Source organism: Thalassophryne amazonica, chromosome 12 (assembly GCF_902500255.1).
Source record: "Thalassophryne amazonica chromosome 12, fThaAma1.1, whole genome shotgun sequence".
NCBI lineage: Eukaryota > Metazoa > Chordata > Actinopteri > Batrachoidiformes > Batrachoididae > Thalassophryne > Thalassophryne amazonica.
Window position 1 is genome coordinate 86,916,418 of NC_047114.1, and position 18,345 is coordinate 86,934,762.

The window sequence follows — 18,345 nt, forward strand, 5'->3', positions numbered from 1 at the left end:
TTTGAGGGGAAAAATGAATTTACTCCATTTTGAAATAAGGCTGTAACATAACATCTGTGAAGCACTGCAAATACTTTTTAAATGTACTGTATATATGGTTGCAACCAGACATAGTGGTGGTTAACAAGGGAAAGAAGACCACTGTCATGATCAATGTGGCAATCCCAGCTGACAGCAACATTAGAATGAAGAAAAATGAGGAGTACCAAGGGTTGGAGGAGCACCTAGAGCACATGTGGAAAGTAAAGTCCAAAGAGGACCCAGTGGTAATTGGAGCACTAGGAGCTGTAACCCCCAAAGTGGAGGAGTGGCTCCAACAGATTCCAAGCAGTACATCAGAGGTCTTTGTCCAGAAGAGTGTGGAACAACTAAAATACTGCGCTGAACCCTCGTACTTCTAGGCCTCTGGTAGAGTTAGTGATAAAAGTCGTGTTCTTCCATGACATAACATGCCTGGAGGCCTATTTCACCAAAAATCATACCATTTGGAGAATATTTGCTTGGCTTCTGCCTATACCCTTTCAGGCACACAAATGCATTATAATCCATTTTATTTCTTCGTTGTAAGTTTTTTGTTGTTGTTTTGGACTGTGTGTGCTGAAGAAATTCATTCATTCATTCATTCATATTTTGGAAAGAACAAGCGGCCAAGATAACTGAAACTTTGGGCAATGATTTTTTTTCTGGGGTTTTGGGGAGTGGGTCACCCTTTATCTCTCTCTCTCTCTCTCTCTCTCTCTCTCTCTCTCTCTCTCTCTCTCTCTATATATATATATATATATATATATATATATATATATATATATATATATATATATGTGTGTGTGTGTGTGTGTGTATACATACACACACAAATTCGTATTGATAGAGATATTCCACACACATACCGATATTCTCTCTCTCTCTCTCTCTCTCTCTCTCTCTCTCTCTCTCTCTCTCTCTCTCTCTCTCTCTCTCTCTTTCTCTCTGAAAGCTGCCAGCTGTAACTTTTGTGCGCGCGCAACTGCCGCTGAGTTCGCCTCACGCACAACCAGCTGCGTTCACTCGCGGCCACAGACAGCTCTGTGATGTCATAATCGCCACGGAGGAAAAAAGGCGCAGGATTCCGCCCACAAACTTTTCCCCCTTTGCAGGTGGCGAGCCTTGTCCCCTCATTGTCCACATGGCACGCGTGACCAAGGTGCTCGGATGGATGAAGCCTCGTCAGGACGCCAGCGCGTAGTGCACACGCACGGAGCTGCTCACGGACATAAAGTTGTGTGATTTTTTTTTTTTTTTTTTAAGTCGTGGAGGAGGGAAGCGTGCGATCCGCCGACGCCATGTGGTCGCTGTCCGCGGTGCTGAAGCCCCTGTTGGTCCTGCTGCTGCTCGGATCGTCTCCTTCAGTGGTGAGTTCCGGCCCCTCCACGATGAACGCAAAAACGCAGCACGGAGACACAAAGTTCAAGGAGGATTTCACTTAATATCAGTGCTGTAAAGTTCAGTTGTGTGACTTATATCGATTCTGTGGTTCGATCATTCCAATGATTCTGCGCACAGTAGCCCACATGTGCAACAATAAAACTAAATGTATGAAAAGGAAACATTAAATACCAGCACTGAATATAGACATACTTAAAACAGAATCATATAGAAATTAGTTTCAATCATTTCTGCGTTAACTGTCTGATTCTTTATGTAGCCGAAAGCAACACGTAAGCACTGTTCACTCATGTGGTACTGGTCATTTTAATGCTGTGCTTTATAGCAACACGTAACCACTGTTCACTCATGTGGTACTGATCATTTTAATGCTGTGTTTTATATATATATATATATATATATATATATATATATATATATATATATATATATATATATATATATATATATATATATATATATATATATTTAAAACATGTTGATGTTTATTATTATTTTTATTATTAGTATTATTTATTTTAGTGATTAGGACTGAATGTGTCCATTCCGTGCTTGTGTACACTGAGGCCACCCAGGATATTTTGAATAAAAATATTTGTTTTTGCTATAACACAAAAAGGAAAATTAAACACCATCATATACTGAATATATACACCGATTAGCAATTTATGTTGAAATTTTATTTGTTCCTATTGTTTTTTGCATAATTCTTTCTATTGTAAGTGTTGAAACATATGTCATATAAGGCACAAGAAACCTAATTTGCGGAGGTGGTGGCCTGGAAGGGCTCAGTTCAATTCCCCCATCAGACAACAAAATTGACTAAGGTACCTTTGAGCATGATTTCACATGTCCAGTATCCAGTCCAGTGCAGAGCATGGCAGCACCCTGACATCAGTGTGTGTGTGTGTGTTTGTGTGTGTGTGTGTGCGTGCGTGTGTGTGTGTGTGTGATCATTGTAAAGCGCTTTGAGCATCTGCATCAGATTGAAACATGCTGCAGAAATGGTTAATTTACACAAAAAGTTAAAATGAAATATCAGTAGGTAATATTGAACATATTTAAAACAACAGTTTCTGCAGAAATTGGTTAATTGTATTGCCATTTCTTTATATTTGGCTTATTTTTTAAATAATATGCACAATCTGAATTGCCAGTCACTAGAAGTCTTTTTGAAAACATGTTTTCTTGGATGATATATAAAAACGTAACATCTGAATCTAAGGTGGTGGTGGAAGAAGACACTCTCACACCGCTCATGTTTCCTCTCGACATCCACCACATATTGATATTGATCCTGGAGTCGTACCAGCCATATAACTCATATTTAAAGAGTAATTTAATGATTACAAATAAAACAAAAAGGCTCCTATAAAGTATCCAAATCCCCTGCCAAGTAGAAGCACCTGTGCAACACACCTTCACACTGCCAAATTCAGTGTAAATCTGGAATTAACAGACAATATCTGACGCAGCATGTATGCATTGTTTTATTTGTTCTGATGCTGTATGCATTATATTATTCTGGCAACGTGGGTGTCGGCAGTGAGAATACATTTAGAAGCATTATCACAAATTACAAGGAGCAGCTTGCAGATCTCCAAGCCATTTGGACAAGAACAATGGTCGATTAGGTTCATCCCACCCGTGCAGAATACAATCCCTGTGCCAGTGTCCTGATTGCAAAGCAGTGTCCTCACATTGTATTACCTTGTCATGATTGAAAGTGGCTTGCAGACTTAATGTTTGCCGTTTGTTCCTTTAAAAAAAAAGGGGGGGGGGGTGATTTTGCAGGTGTACAGGCAGAACATTGAACTGCCAGGAGCTACAAAGTCTAAATGGGCTTCCCAACACACAAAGGGGAACCAGCTGTCTGAATAATTACGTGAAAAACACAAAACTCTCAGCAGTGAGTTCCTCACAAAAGGAGACTGCGCTGGAGAGTGCATCTGGCTTGGCTGTGCTTCAGATTCATTTTAATATGAGGAAAAGAGAGTATGAGAGGAGAGGACAGGATGTGCATCACTCAAGAGACAGAGGAGAAAGAGCGCTTCAACACATTAGTGAAAGTGGCTTCTCTTTCGAAGCCTTCAAAGTGTGATAAGGAAAAGAGGAGTAGAGGGTGTTTTTGCCTCTTTCTTCCCATTCAGCGATGATGCCATGAGAGAGAAGCAGATTCCAGTGACACTCAGGCTGCAGCACAGGCAGTTAGTCTTTTCATTCCCTGGTTTACTACAGTCCAACCCCACAATGCACTGCATAAACTCTCCCAGTCTTTTAGTCGCTGTTTGTGCTGCTGCTTTTCCTCCTTTTCATTAAAAAAAGGTTAAATTAGTTTTATTTCATTGCATTTAAATCTGAGATCTCCGTAGCATCAGTGCATCCTCAGCTTTAAAGCCAGAGGTGGACCCAGATCAGACCTGCAGGGCTTTGACATCACCTCAAACAATTTTCTCCCAATCTGATAACAGAAAACTGGTGGGAAAAGAAAGGAAGCTGCAGGAGATCGATAGCACAGAAGGGGGATTTTGTTTTTGCATCAAAAACAACAAAAGTAACAAACTAAAGTAATGGCTGCAATCAGTGGTTTGAGCAGCAGCTTTTATTCTAAAAATCACATGGTGCACATGATGGCAATACTCTGTAACAAATGTCCATTTAATTTACAGTATGCTGATGGTAGGTGGAGTTGCCAGTGAGGGGCTGTTATTCCACAGTGTTATTGTACTGTTATTCTACAGTGTTACTGTACTGGTATTCCACAGTGTTACTGTCCTGTTATTCCACATTGTTACTGTGCTGTTATTCTACAGCAATGTTATTATACTGTTATTCTACAGTGTTACAGTATTGTTATTCTACAGTGTTACAGTATCATTATTCCACAGCATTACAGTGTGGTTATTTGTCAAAGTTACAGTATTGTTATTCCACAGTGTTACTGTAATGTTATTCCACAGTGTTGCAGTATTGTTAATTGACAGTGTTACTGTACTGTTATTCTACAGTGTTACAGGATTGATGTTCATCAGTGATACAGTACTGTTATTCAACAGTTTCACTGCACTGTTATTCAACAGTGGTAGAGTATTGATATTCATCAATGTTACAGTACTATTATTTGACAGTGTTACAGTATTGTTATTCAACCATTTTTGAGTGCTAGAGTACTGTTATTCCACAGTGTTACTGTACTGTTATTAGACTGTGTTTCAATACTGTTATTCAACAGTGTTACTGTACTGTTATTCTACAGTGTTACAGTATTGTTATTCTACAGTGTTACAGTATCGTTATTCCACAGCATTACAGTGTGGTTATTTGTCAGAGTTACACTATTGTTATTCCACAGTGTTACTGTAATGTTATTCCACAGTGTTGCAGTATTGTTAATTGACAGTGTTACTGTACTGTTATTCAACAGTGTTACAGGATTGATGTTCATCAGTGATACAGTACTGTTATTCAACAGTTTTACTGTACTGTTATTCAACAGTGGTAGAGTATTGATATTCATCAATGTTACAGTACTATTATTTGACAGTGTTACAGTATTGTTATTCAACCATTTTTGAGTGCTAGAGTACTGTTATTCCACAGTGTTACTGTACTGTTATTAGACTGTGTTTCAATACTGTTATTCAACAGTGTTACTGTACTGTTATTTGACAGTGTTACAGTATTGTTATTCTACAGCGTTACAGTATTGTCATTCCTCAGTCTTACAGTATCGTTATTCATCAGTGTTACAGTACTGCTATTCTACAGTGTTACAATATTGATATTCCACAGTGTTACTGTACTGCTATTCAACAGTGTTACTGTACCGTCGTTCGACAGTGGCACATTATTGTTATTCGTCAGTGTTAGAGTAATGTTATTCTACAGTGTTACTGTACTTTTATTCTACAGCGGTGGTCTCCAAACTATTCCAGAAAGGGCAGAGAGGGTGCAGGTTTCCTTTGCAGCCACTGACTCCAGCAGGTGATTTCACTGATGAACTCATCCCACCTGCTCCAAGTGATGTTAATCAGTGAAATCACCTGCTGAAGTCAGTGGCTGCAAAGAAAACCTGCACCCTCTCGGTCCTTTCTGGAATAGTTTGGAGACCACTGTTCTACAGTGTTAATGTACTGATATTATACGGTGTTACAGTACTGTTATTCATCAGTGTTACAGTATTGTTATTCTTCAGTGTTACAGTATTGTTAATCGACAGTGTTACTGTAGTGTTATTCTACAGTGTTACAGTATTGTTAGTCATCAGTGTTACAGTATTGTTATTCTACAGTGTTACAGTACTGTTATTCAACACCGTTAATGTACTGTTATTCTACAATGTTAGAGACTCGGCTCGACTCGACTCAATGTTGGAGACTCGGCTCCGCACCTTGGAAAATCCTACAGCTAGCCAGGCCCCTGCAGTCGGTGCAGACCAAGGTAGCTTAGCCGCCGTTAGTTCCCCTCCAGCGGATCCCAAGCAGCCGGGAAAGCAGGCCGACTGGGTGACTGTGAGGAGGAAGCGTAGTCCTAAACAGAAGCCCCGTGTACACCGCCAACCCGTTCACATTTCTAACCGTTTTTCCCCACTCTGCGACACACCCGCCGAGGAACAAACTCTGGTTATTGGCGACTCTGTTTTGAGAAATGTGAAGTTAGCGACACCAGCGACCATAGTCAATTGTCTTCCGGGGGCCAGAGCAGGCGACATTGAAGGAAATTTGAAACTGCTGGCTAAGGCTAAGCGTAAATTTGGTAAGATTGTAATTCACGTCGGCAGTAATGACACCCGGTTACGCCAATCGGAGGTCACTAAAATTAACATTGAATCGGTGTGTAACTTTGCAAAAACAATGTCGGACTCTGTAGTTTTCTCTGGGCCCCTCCCCAATCGGACCGGGAGTGACATGTTTAGCCGCATGTTCTCCTTGAATTGCTGGCTGTCTGAGTGGTGTCCAAAAAATGAGGTGGGCTTCATAGATAATTGGCAAAGCTTCTGGGGAAAACCTGGTCTTGTTAGGAGAGACGGCATCCATCCCACTTTGGATGGAGCAGCTCTCATTTCTAGAAATCTGGCCAATTTTATTAAATCCTCCAAAACGTGACTATCCAGGGTTGGGACCAGGAAGCAGAGTTGTAGTCTTACACACCTCTCTGCAGCTTCTCTCCCCCTGCCATCCCCTCATTACCCCATCCCCGTAGAGACGGTGCCTGCTCCCAGACCACCAATAACCAGCAAAAATCTATTTAAGCATAAAAATTCAAAAAGAAAAAAATAATATAGCACCTTCAACTGCACCACAGACTAAACAGTTAAATGTGGTCTATTAAACATTAGATCTCTCTCTTCTAAGTCCCTGTTAGTAAATGATATAATAATTGATCAACATATTGATTTATTCTGCCTTACAGAAACCTGGTTACAGCAGGATCAATATGTTAGTTTAAATGAGTCAACACCCCCGAGTCACACTAACTGCCAGAATGCTCGTAGCACGGGCCGAGGCGGAGGATTAGCAGCAATCTTCCACTCCAGCTTATTAATTAATCAAAAACCCAGACAGAACTTTAATTCATTTGAAAGCTTGACTCTTAGTCTTGTCCATCCAAACTGGAAGTCCCAAAAAACAGTTTTATTTGTTGTTATCTATCGTCCTCCTGGTCATTACTGTGAGTTTCTCTGTGAATTTTCGGACCTTTTGTCTGACTTAGTGCTTAGCTCAGATAAGATAATTATAGTGGGCGATTTTAACATCCACACAGATGCTGAGAATGACAGCCTCAACACTGCATTTAATCTATTGTTAGACTCAATTGGCTTTGCTCAAAATGTAAATGAGTCCACCCACCACTTTAATCATACCTTAGATCTGTTCTGACTTATGGTATGGAAATTGAAGACTTAACAGTATTCCCTGAAAACCCCCTTCTGTCTGATCATTTCTTAATAACATTTACATTTACTCTGATGGACTACCCAGTAGTGGGGAATAAGTATCATTACAGTAGAAGTCTTTCAGAAAGCGCTGTAACTAGGTTTAAGGATATGATTCCTTCTTTATGTTCTCCAATGCCATATACCATCACAGGGCAGAGTAGCTACCTAAACTCTGTGAGTGAGATAGATTATCTCGTCAATAGTTTTATATTCTCATTGAGGACAACTTTGGATGCTGTAGCTCCTCTGAAAAAGAGAGCCTTAAATCAGAAGTGCCTGACTCCATGGTATAACTCACAAACTCGCAACTTAAAGCAGATAACCCTGTAAGTTGGAGAGGAAATGGCATCTCACTAATTTAGAAGATCTTCACTTAGCCTGGAAAAAGAGTCTGTTGCTCTATAAAAAAGCCCTCCATAAAGCTAGGACATCTTACTTCATCACTAATTGAAGAAAATAAGAACAACCCCAGGTTTCTTTTCAGCACTGTAGCCAGGCTGACAAAGAGTCAGAGCTCTACTGAGCAGAGTATTCCTTTAACTTTAACTAGTAATGACTTCATGACTTTCTTTGCTAATAAAATTTTAACTATTAGATAAAATTTACTTATAGCCATCCCAAAGATATATCGTTCTCTTTGGCTGCTTTCAGTGACCCCGGGATTTGGTTAGACTCTTTCTCTCTGATTGTTCTGTCTGAGTTATTTTCATTAGTTACTTCCTCCAAACCATCAACATGTCTATTAGACCCCATTCCTACCAGGCTGCTCAAGGAAGCCCTACAATTAATTAATGCTTCGATCTTAAATATGATCAATCTATCTTTATTAGTTGGCTATGTACCACAGGCTTTTAAGGTGGCAGTAATTAAACCATTACTTAAAAAGCCATCACTTGACCCAGCTATCTTAGCTAATTATAGGCCAATCTCCAACCTTCCTTTTCTCTCAAAAATTCTTGAAAGGGTAGTTGTAAAACAGCTAACTCATCTCTGTGCTTGTTCTGTTAGACCTCAGTGCTGCTTTTGATACTGTTGACCATAAAATTTTATTACAGAGATTAGAGCATGCCATAGGTATTAAAGGCACTGCGCTGCGGTGGTTTGAATCATATTTATCTAATAGATTACAATTTGTTCATGTAAATGGGGAATCTTCTTCACAGAATAAGGTTAATTATGGAGTTCCACAAGGTTCTGTGCTAGGACCAATTTTATTCACTTTATACATGCTTCCCTTAGGCAGTATTATTAGACAGCATTGCTTAAATTTTCATTGTTACGCAGATGATACTCAGCTTTATCTATCCATGAAGCCAGAGGACACACACCAATTAGCTAAACTGCAGGATTGTCTTACAGACATAAAGACATGGATGACCTCTAATTTCCTGCTTTTAAACTCAGATAAAACTGAAGTTTTTGTACTTGGCCCCACAAATCTTAGAAACATGGTGTCTAACCAGATCCTTACTCTGGATGGCATTACCCTGACCTCTAGTAATACTGTGAGAAATCTTGGAGTCATTTTTGATCAGGATATGTCATTCAATGCACACATTAAACAAATATGTAGGACTGCTTTTTTGCATTTGCGCAATATCTCTAAAATGAGAAAGGTCTTGTCTCAGAGTGATGCTGAAAAACTAATTCATGCATGTATTTCCTCTAGGCTGGACTATTGTAATTCATTATTATCAGGTTGTCCTAAAAGTTCCCTGAAAAGCCTTCAGTTAATTCAAAATGCTGCAGCTAGAGTACTGACAGGGACTAGAAGGAGAGAGCATATTTCACCCATATTGGCTTCTCTTCATTGGCTTCCTGTTAATTCTAGAATAGAATTTAAAATTCTTCTTCTTACTTATAAGGTTTTGAATAATCAGGTCCCATCTTATCTTAGGGACCTCATAGTACCATATCACCCCAATAGAGCGCTTCGCTCTCAGACTGCAGGCTTACTTGTAGTTCCTAGGGTTTGTAAGAGTAGAATGGGAGGCAGAGCCTTCAGCTTTCAGGCTCCTCTCCTCTGGAACCAGCTCCCAATTCGGATCAGGGAGACAGACACCCTCTCTACTTTTAAGATTAGGCTTAAAACTTTCCTTTTTGCTAAAGCTTATAGTTAGGGCTGGATCAGGTGACCCTGAACCATCCCTTAGTTATGCTGCTATAGACTTAGACTGCTGGAGGGTTCCCATGATGCACTGAGTGTTTCTTTCTCTTTTTGTATGCACCACTCTGCATTTAATCATTAGTGATTGATCTCTGCTCCCCTCCACAGCATGTCTTTTTCCTGGTTCTCTCCCTCAGCCCCAACCAGTCCCAGCAGAAGACTGCCCCTCCCTGAGCCTGGTTCTGCTGGAGGTTTCTTCCTGTTAAAAGGGAGTTTTTCCTTCCCACTGTCACCAAGTGCTTGCTCACAGGGGTTCGTTTTGACCATTGGGGTTTTTCCGTAATTATTGTATGGCTTTGCCTTACAATATAAAGCGCCTTGGGGCAACTGTTTGTTGTGATTTGGCGCTATATAAAAAAATTGATTGATTGATTAAAGGACAGTGTTAATGTACTGTTGTTCTACAGTATTTCAGTAATGTTAATTGACAGTGTTACTGTACTCTTATATGGCAGTATTACTCTACTGTTATTCTACAGTGTCCCAGCACTGTTATTCGACAGTTTTCCTGTAATTTCAATTTCAATTTATTTTCATTTTTATAGCGCCAAATCACAACAAAGTTGTCTCAAGGTGCTTCACACAAGTACTGTACTGTTATTCAACTGTGCTACTGTACTGTCCGGGGTGTGGGGTAGATTGTTTTGTTTATTGTCTTGGGTCAGGGGATGTTTATGGGAGTAAGTCTGTGGGTGAGTGTGTATTGTGTCCATGGGTGTTTGCAGTACGTATGGCCCAGGAGATGAAGCTGTTTGTCTGGTGTGGGACTTTGCTGACCTATTGCGTTTCCCAGAGGGCGACAGGTCAAACATGGGGTGGACAGCGTCTGTGGGGTCTCCTGTGATGGCCTTGGTTCTCCTTAGGCAGCAAATCAAATCAAATCAAATCAATTTCATTTATAAAGCGCCAAATCACAACAAACAGTTGCCCCAAGGCGCTTTATATTGTAAGGCAAGGCCATACAATAATTACAGAAAAATCCCAACTGTCAAAACAACCCCTGTGAGCAAGCACTTGGCGACAGTGGGAAGGAAAACTCCCTTTTAACAGGAAGAAACCTCCAGCAGAACCAGGCTCAGGGAGGGGCAGTCTTCTGCTGGGACTGGTTGGGGCTGAGGGAGAGAACCAGGAAAAAGACATGCTGTGGAGTGGAGCAGAGATCAATCACTAATGATTAAATGCAGAGTGGTGCATACAGAGCAAAAAGAGAAAGAAACACTCAGTGCATCATGGGAACCCCCCAGCAGTTTAAGTCTATAGCAGCATAACTAAGGGATGGTTCAGGGTCACCTGATCCAGGCCTAACTATAAGCTTTAGCAAAAAGGAAAGTTTTAAGCCTAATCTTAAAAGTAGACAGGGTGTCTGTCTCCCTGATCCGAATTGGGAGCTGGTTCCAGAGGAGAGGAGCCTGAAAGCTGAAGGCTCTGCCTCCCATTCTACTCTTACAAACCCTAGGAACAACAAGTAAGCCTGCAGTCTGAGAGCGAAGAGCTCTATTGGGATGATATGGTACTATGAGGTCCCTAAGATAAGATGGGACCTGATTATTCAAAACCTTATAAGTAAGAAGAAGAATTTTAAATTCTATTCTAGAATTAACAGGAAGCCAATGAAGAGAGGCCAATATGGGTGAGATATGCTCTCTCCTTCTAGTCCCTGTCAGTACTCTAGCTGCAGCATTTTGAATTAACTGAAGGCTTTTCAGGGAACTTTTAGGACAACCTGATAATAATGAATTACAATAGTCCAGCCTTGAGGAAATAAATGCATGAATTAGTTTTTCAGTATCACTCTGAGACAAGACCTTTCTAATTTTAGAGATATTGCGCAAATGCAAAAAAGCAGTCCTACATATTTGTTTAATATGCGCATTGAATGACATATCCTGATCAAAAATGACTCCAAGATTTCTCACAGTATTACTAGAGGTCAGGGTAATGTCATCCAGAGTAAGGATCTGGTTAGACACCATGTTTCTAAGATTTGTGGGGCCAAGTACAATAACTTCAGTTTTATCTGAGTTTAAAAGCAGGAAATTAGAGGTCATCCATGTCTTTATGTCTGTAAGACAATCCTGCAGTTTAGCTAATTGGTGTGTGTCCTCTGGCTTCATGGATAGATAAAGCTGAGTATCATCTGCGTAACAATGAAAATTTAAGCAATGCTGTCTAATAATACTGCCTAAGGGAAGCATGTATAAAGTGAATAAAATTGGTCCTAGCACAGAACCTTGTGGAACTCCATAATTAACCTTAGTCTATGAAGAAGATTCCCCATTTACATGAACAAATTGTAATCTATTAGATAAATATGATTCAAACCACCGCAGCGCAGTGCCTTTAATACCTATGGTATGCTCTAATCTCTGTAATAAAATTTTATGGTCAACAGTATCAAAAGCAGCACTGAGGTCTAACAGAACAAGCACAGAGATGAGTCCACTGTCTGAGGCCATAAGAAGATCATTTGTAACCTTCACTAATGCTGTTTCTGTACTATGATGAATTCTAAACCCTGACTGGAACTCTTCAAATAGACCATTCCTCTGCAGATGATCAGTTAGCTGTTTTACAACTACCCTTTCAAGAATTTTTGAGAGAAAAGGAAGGTTGGAGATTGGCCTATAATTAGCTAAGATAGCTGGGTCAAGTGATGGCTTTTTACTTAATGGTTTAATTACTGCCACCTTAAAAGCCTGTGGTACATAGCCAACTAATAAAGACAGATTGATCATATTTAAGATCGAAGCATTAATTAATGGTAGGGCTTCCTTGAGCAGCCTGGTAGGAATGGGGTCTAATAGACATGTTGATGGTTTGGAGGAAGTAACTAATGAAAATAACTCAGACAGAACAATCGGAGAGAAAGAGTCTAACCAAATACCGGCATCACTGAAAGCAGCCAAAGAGAACGATATGTCTTTTGGATGGTTATGAGTAATTTTTTCTCTAATAGTTAAAATTTTATTAGCAAAGAAAGTCATGAAGTCATTACTAGCTAAAGTTAAAGGAATACTTGGCTCAATAGAGCTCTGACTCTTTGTCAGCCTGGCTACAGTGCTGAAAAGAAACCTGGGGTTGTTCTTATTTTCTTAAATTAGTGATGAGTAGTAAGATGTCCTAGCTTTACGGAGGGCTTTTTTTTATAGAGCAACAGACTCTTTTTCCAGGCTAAGTGAAGATCTTCTAAATTAGTGAGACGCCATTTCCTCTCCAACTTACGGGTTATCTGCTTTAAGCTGCGAGTTTGTGAGTTATACCACGGAGTCAGGCACTTCTGATTTAAGGCTCTGCCGGGAGGGAACTAACGGCGGCTAAGCTACCTTGGTCCGCACCGACTACAGGGGCCTGGCTAGCTGTAGGATTTTCCAAGGTGTGAAGCCGAGTCTCCAATTCGCCCAGCCTGGCCTCCAAAGCTACAAATAAGCTACACTTATTACAAGTACCATTACTGCTAAAGGAGGCTGAGGAATAACTAAACATTTCACACCCAGAGCAGAAAAGTGCGGGAGAGACAGGAGAAGCTGTCATGCTAAACCGGCTAAGAGCTAGTAGCTGCGCTAAGCTAGCGGATTCCTAAAAACACGCAAAGTGAATAATGTGTAAATAATTTAGAGGCGATTCAGCAGAAGGAGTGCTTTAGTTAAGGTACGTGAAGATTACACTGTGAAACAAATCGTTATCTAGTTAACTAGATCAATCTAACTGCGCAGATTAAACAGCTAACAGATACAGCAAAACACCACTGTGCTCCGGAACAGGAAGTGATACAATACCGCAGTGAGAGCCAACCACCAGTAGAGGTAGGTAGGATGTGGCGATGGTTTCAGGCTGGACAGAGGGCAGCCGATGATCTTTTGGGCAGTGTTTATGACCCTCTGCACCGCCTTCCTGTCTTTGGCTGTGTAGCCCGTGTACCACACACCCTGACAATATGTCAGTATGTTCTCCATTGAGGAGTGATAGAAGGCCAAAAGCAGCTTTGTGTCGAGGTTGTTCCTCCTGAGGACACACAGGAAGTGTAGCCACTGCTGAGCCTTCTTAACCAGAGCCTTGATGTTGGAGGTCCAGGAGTGGTCTGCGGAGATGTAGGTGTCCAGAAACCTGAAGGTGGTGACAGTTTTCACCCCTTCTCCAACTAACAAGCCCATGAGCTTGTGTTGAGTTTCTTCTTGTCCAGTATAGCTAAAAGTTCGCTGCTCTATAATACAAATGAAATCCAGAAACACACACACACACACACACACACACACACACACACACACACACACACACACACACACACACACACACACACACACACACACACACACAACTAACAAGTTAGCAACAGCAGGAGCAAACATGACGTGCTCTGCCCTGCTAACAAGCTAGCAACTAGAAGGAGACATAAGATGCTCCCCACCCAGCTAACAAGGTAGCAGCCAGTGTTGCCAACTTGGCGACTTTCTCGCTAAATCTGGTGACTTTCCAAACCCTCTTGATGACTTATTTTCTCAAAAGTGACTAACGACAAATCTAGCTACTGGCTACTACCTTGTGGTAGGAAACCTAAAACTGTAATTAAAGAATGGCTCGGACATGTTGTTGAGTGACAGTGCTAAAAATTTGTGATGGGAACCTTATAGATGTTCTCGAATGTTCCGAAACACTTTTCTGGAGTCCATATCAAAAGACGGCATCACTCAATATTTGACCAACTATTTCAAAATAAATATTGGTTTAATTTGTGCCTTCTGATGTTGGGTTATATTAAAACAAGTGTAAATTAGGTGTTTTTTTTATTTATTATTATTAATTTGTCGGCTACAGTTAGTGCATGGTCTGTCTGAGTGCTAACACAAATGTTCCTTGAACGTAGAGTTATTTCTAAATATCAGATATTTATTAGCTTTTCCTCAATATAAACATTTTTAGGAAAATTATGCATACCAAAAGTATACTCAAATTCTCAGCCTGCTTTGTTCTTTCCTGCATAGACGAGATGCACTCTTTCACATCCTCAAAAACAAAACAAAACAAAAAAAAAACTGCTTAAGCCGTTCAAGCTGGCAGGCGTGAGAGATCGCTACAAGACGGTACCTGTGCAATAAACACACACGTCCGTGTTTGTATCTGCCGGCGTCAGAAGCTGCAGAATAGCAAAGTTCACATTGCTATTCTCAGTGTTTTTCCAGCCAGATCAGTCCTGAAAATGTAAATTGAAATCCAAATAATAGGTGGTTGTCTGCCAGAATGGCTGCTTTGCCAACCACAGTCAAAGGTTGCGAGTTTTTGCTCAGAGGCATCTGTTAATTTCCCATACTGACTACAAACCAAAACAGAAAGTACTTATTTTTTCCCGTATTTGTTCAAATACTGACACTGTATCAACTTTTACAGCACTCCTGGAGACTTTGATCAATAGTTTGGAGCAAAACTCATTTTGACTGTGCGCGCTCTGACATCAGCTGAGCGTTGCATTAAAATATGCTCCACCGGTTTATGATGCATAACTTTATATATTTTGTTAAGCATTTTCCTCTGGTACTGCACTCTATATTGAATGCAATAAAGAGTGAAGAAAACAAATCAGGTTTATCTGCGTCTCCCAGCAGGACATAAAGTTAAGCCACAGTGAGGAGAAAGGAATTTCAACACACAGGTTATTCGTCAACGCCGGGAAGCAGTATTGCTGAAGAGGAAACTCGCAAGAGACCATACGTTGCGATGGCAGGGATATCTTACAGCAAAAGCACTTTGTTCCTCCAAAGCCCAGACTATTAAACAAGTCAGTGGAAACGGGTGGTGTCAGAGCTTTGGGCATGGATGAATGGATGACCCCACTGGGAAAGAAAGAAAGAAAAACAGATGCACGCTGCTATTTTGGCAGAGAGATATCACAAGAGAGTCTGTGCTTATGTCTCTGTGTGCAGACCATCAGGCCAAAGGAAGGGTGGCAGGTGTACAGCTCGGCTCAGGACGCAGACGGCCGCTGTATCTGCACGGTGGTGGCACCAGAACAGAACCTGTGCTCCAGAGACGCCAAAGGCAGACAGCTCCGCCAGCTGCTGGAGAAGGTGCGGTATACACCTTAGAAACACGCAGACGAGCTCAAACTCCTGAGCAAACATGCATACATGCAAATCACATTGGTTTTTGTGGTTATTCGTGGTACTTTGCTGCCTTAATCCTCAGAAAGATTTGCAGCGGCCAGGTGCATATCCTGATTTTACATTTCTGCACACATTAAGATGGATGGCATCAGCTGGATCCTCAGGAAGATAAGAACAGGTTCCTTCTCACCTTAATAGCACTGGAGTGACACTTAACTCCCCCATCACCCCCACTACCAGCACCTTAACAGGCTTCAGCATTTCATTATGGTCAGCAATATTGCAACCACTATTGTAACACCTGGGATGATAGGCATGAATGTACAGCTAACTACACCAAGATAGCAATACCTTTTAGCAATTTTACTAATGCCTCTTCCAGGAATATAAGATGTGAATATAAGCCAGATGAATATGTCACCCTGAGCACACCATCATCAAGAGGAGCCTCTTCAGCCACAGATTGCTCCTTCCCAAGTGCAGGACCAACAGACTGAAAAACTCCTTTGTCCCTCAGGCCATCAGACTGTACACTCACTCAGGGGGAGGAGGAGTAACAGGAAGACAGAGGACGGGAAGGAGAGGAACAGTAGTAGCCAGTAAGCCAGTATTGATCAGTATGTCTGGTATTTATATTTGTGTATTTGTAATTATATTTGCAAATAGTTTTTCACTTACATTTTTGATACTGTGTGTGCTTCTTACCTTGTGTGCTGCTATACAATGCTGCTGGAGCCTCAATTTCCCTGAGGGAGTCTTCCCAAGGGATTCATGAAGTTCTATCTAATCTAATTTTTCTTCAGATTTGTATTTCAGGAATCACGTTCCTAATGATTATTACATTGGTGGTTGAATTTCCCATGAAAATGTATGCAGTATGGTCATAATTGATACAACAGGGGTTAAGTTTCCTGTGCAATTTTGCTCACTGTTAGAATAATTGTTACAACAGTGTCCGCTATAAATTCACCCACTGTAATCATAATTCATACAATAATGCTCGCGCTTCCCATGGAAATTCGCCCACTATTGTAATAATTATTAAAGGTTGAGTTTTTTGTGCAGTTTTGCCCACTATTGTCAGAATTGCTACAAAATTGGTTGAGTTGTCCATACGAATTCTCCCACTATTGTAATAACTGTTGCAGTAGTTGTTTCCTCTACAATTTAATCAACTGTTGTCATAACAGATACATTAGGGGTTGATTTTTTTTGTGCAGTTTCAACCACTGTTGTCATAAGTGTTTCAATAGTGGTTGAGTTTCCCATGTAAATTCTCCCACTGTTGCACAAAAAAACTCAACAACTATTGTATCAATTATGACAATAGTGGTTGCATTTTTGTGTAATTTCATCCATTACTGTCATGACTGTTACAACAGGGGTTAAGTTCCCATAAAATGTCACCCACTATAGTAATCATTTCATTTTTCAATTGCAATTTTCAATTTATTTTCATTTATATAGCGCCAAATCACAACAGAGTTGCCTCAAGGCGCTTCACACAAGTAAGGTCTAACCTTACTAACTCCCAGAGCAGCAGTGGTAAGGAAAAACTCCAGCTAAGGAAGAAACCTCAAGCAGACCAGACTCAAAGGGGTGACCCTCTGCTTGGGCCATGCTACAGACATAAATTACAGAACAATGAACAGACATCATGTCAGAAATCATGTTATAATATTGACCGTTATTATTGTGAACCAGTGAGTCTTTTTTTACTGCCAATAGAATAAAAATACAAATAAACCAGGACGTCACTGAACAGAATGCATATCTCAGATTGTAGTCCAAGTTAGAGCTGATACATTTGGTGAAAATGGGTTCAAGGAACATATATGTTATACATATGAAATACAGATTTTGAAAACTCCCAGCTCCACCACCCATAAAAGCCATTCATACAAATATACTTATTGTTCTTTAATTAAAAAAAAAAAGCCATAATATGCAACAAAATGAAGCTGTAAGATTAATTTTATTAACTCGCTCGTTCTTAAAAATCAAAAGGAAAAACTAAATTTCCAGACTCCGCTTCTTTTTGTCCAGAGCCAATACAGAATTCTGTTATTTCCCAATTCCAAGTTAGATCCTGTTATTGTCTGTGAAAATCAGTCTATTAGTGTTTAAGTAATCCTTAGCTTACACAGCAGAGCTACCACAAGGGCTGGGTGATTTGAACTCCAATTTCAACTGAGTGTTTAAAGTGTCCTTGTGCAAAATCTGAATGCCCAAAATGCTCAGCCTTAGGGCACCCAACCGCCAATACAAATGCAAAAAAAACCCAAAAAAAAAACAAAACTTTGGATTATCCTCTCAACAAATCAGCAAAAACATGCAGGTGGTCATCCAAATGCCTTGGAAGAGGCAATAAATAAAAATATTGATTCTGTGTTGGTTTCCACTATTTGAATTCAAACCACATACAAAATCAATATTGCATATTGATTTCAAACAGATGCAAGAAACTGAGTGCAATTCTAAATCTTGTCCTTTTTTCAATATGAGTGGTGATTTATTACATTTTCCACAAAACAGCAACTAAACAGCAGTTTGTTTGGGGGTTGTTTTCCTCAATTAGTATGCCATGAAAGGGAACTGTAGCCTACATTTTCTGGCAGAACGCCAAAGGCTGTTCTCTGTCACTCAGTGGCGCCTTTGACGTTAATGTACAAAGCTGCCTCAGGGCTTCAATGAGGCCATTTCAGGATCTGTCAGCTGGTGCC

General features: G+C 40.4%; 1 protein-coding gene across 1 annotated transcript in view; it reads left to right on the forward strand.

The window, feature by feature from the left end:
* The first annotated feature begins 1,100 nt into the window (after positions 1 to 1,100).
* LOC117522150 (noelin-3-like) overlaps positions 1,101 to 18,345 on the forward strand; it is a 28,078-nt gene continuing 10,833 nt past the window's right edge. The window contains exons 1-2 of the mRNA XM_034183530.1: positions 1,101 to 1,388; positions 15,443 to 15,586. Of these exons, the coding sequence (XP_034039421.1) occupies positions 1,320 to 1,388; positions 15,443 to 15,586 (213 nt within the window). The 5' untranslated portion in view covers positions 1,101 to 1,319. The remainder of the gene's footprint in view (positions 1,389 to 15,442; positions 15,587 to 18,345) is intronic.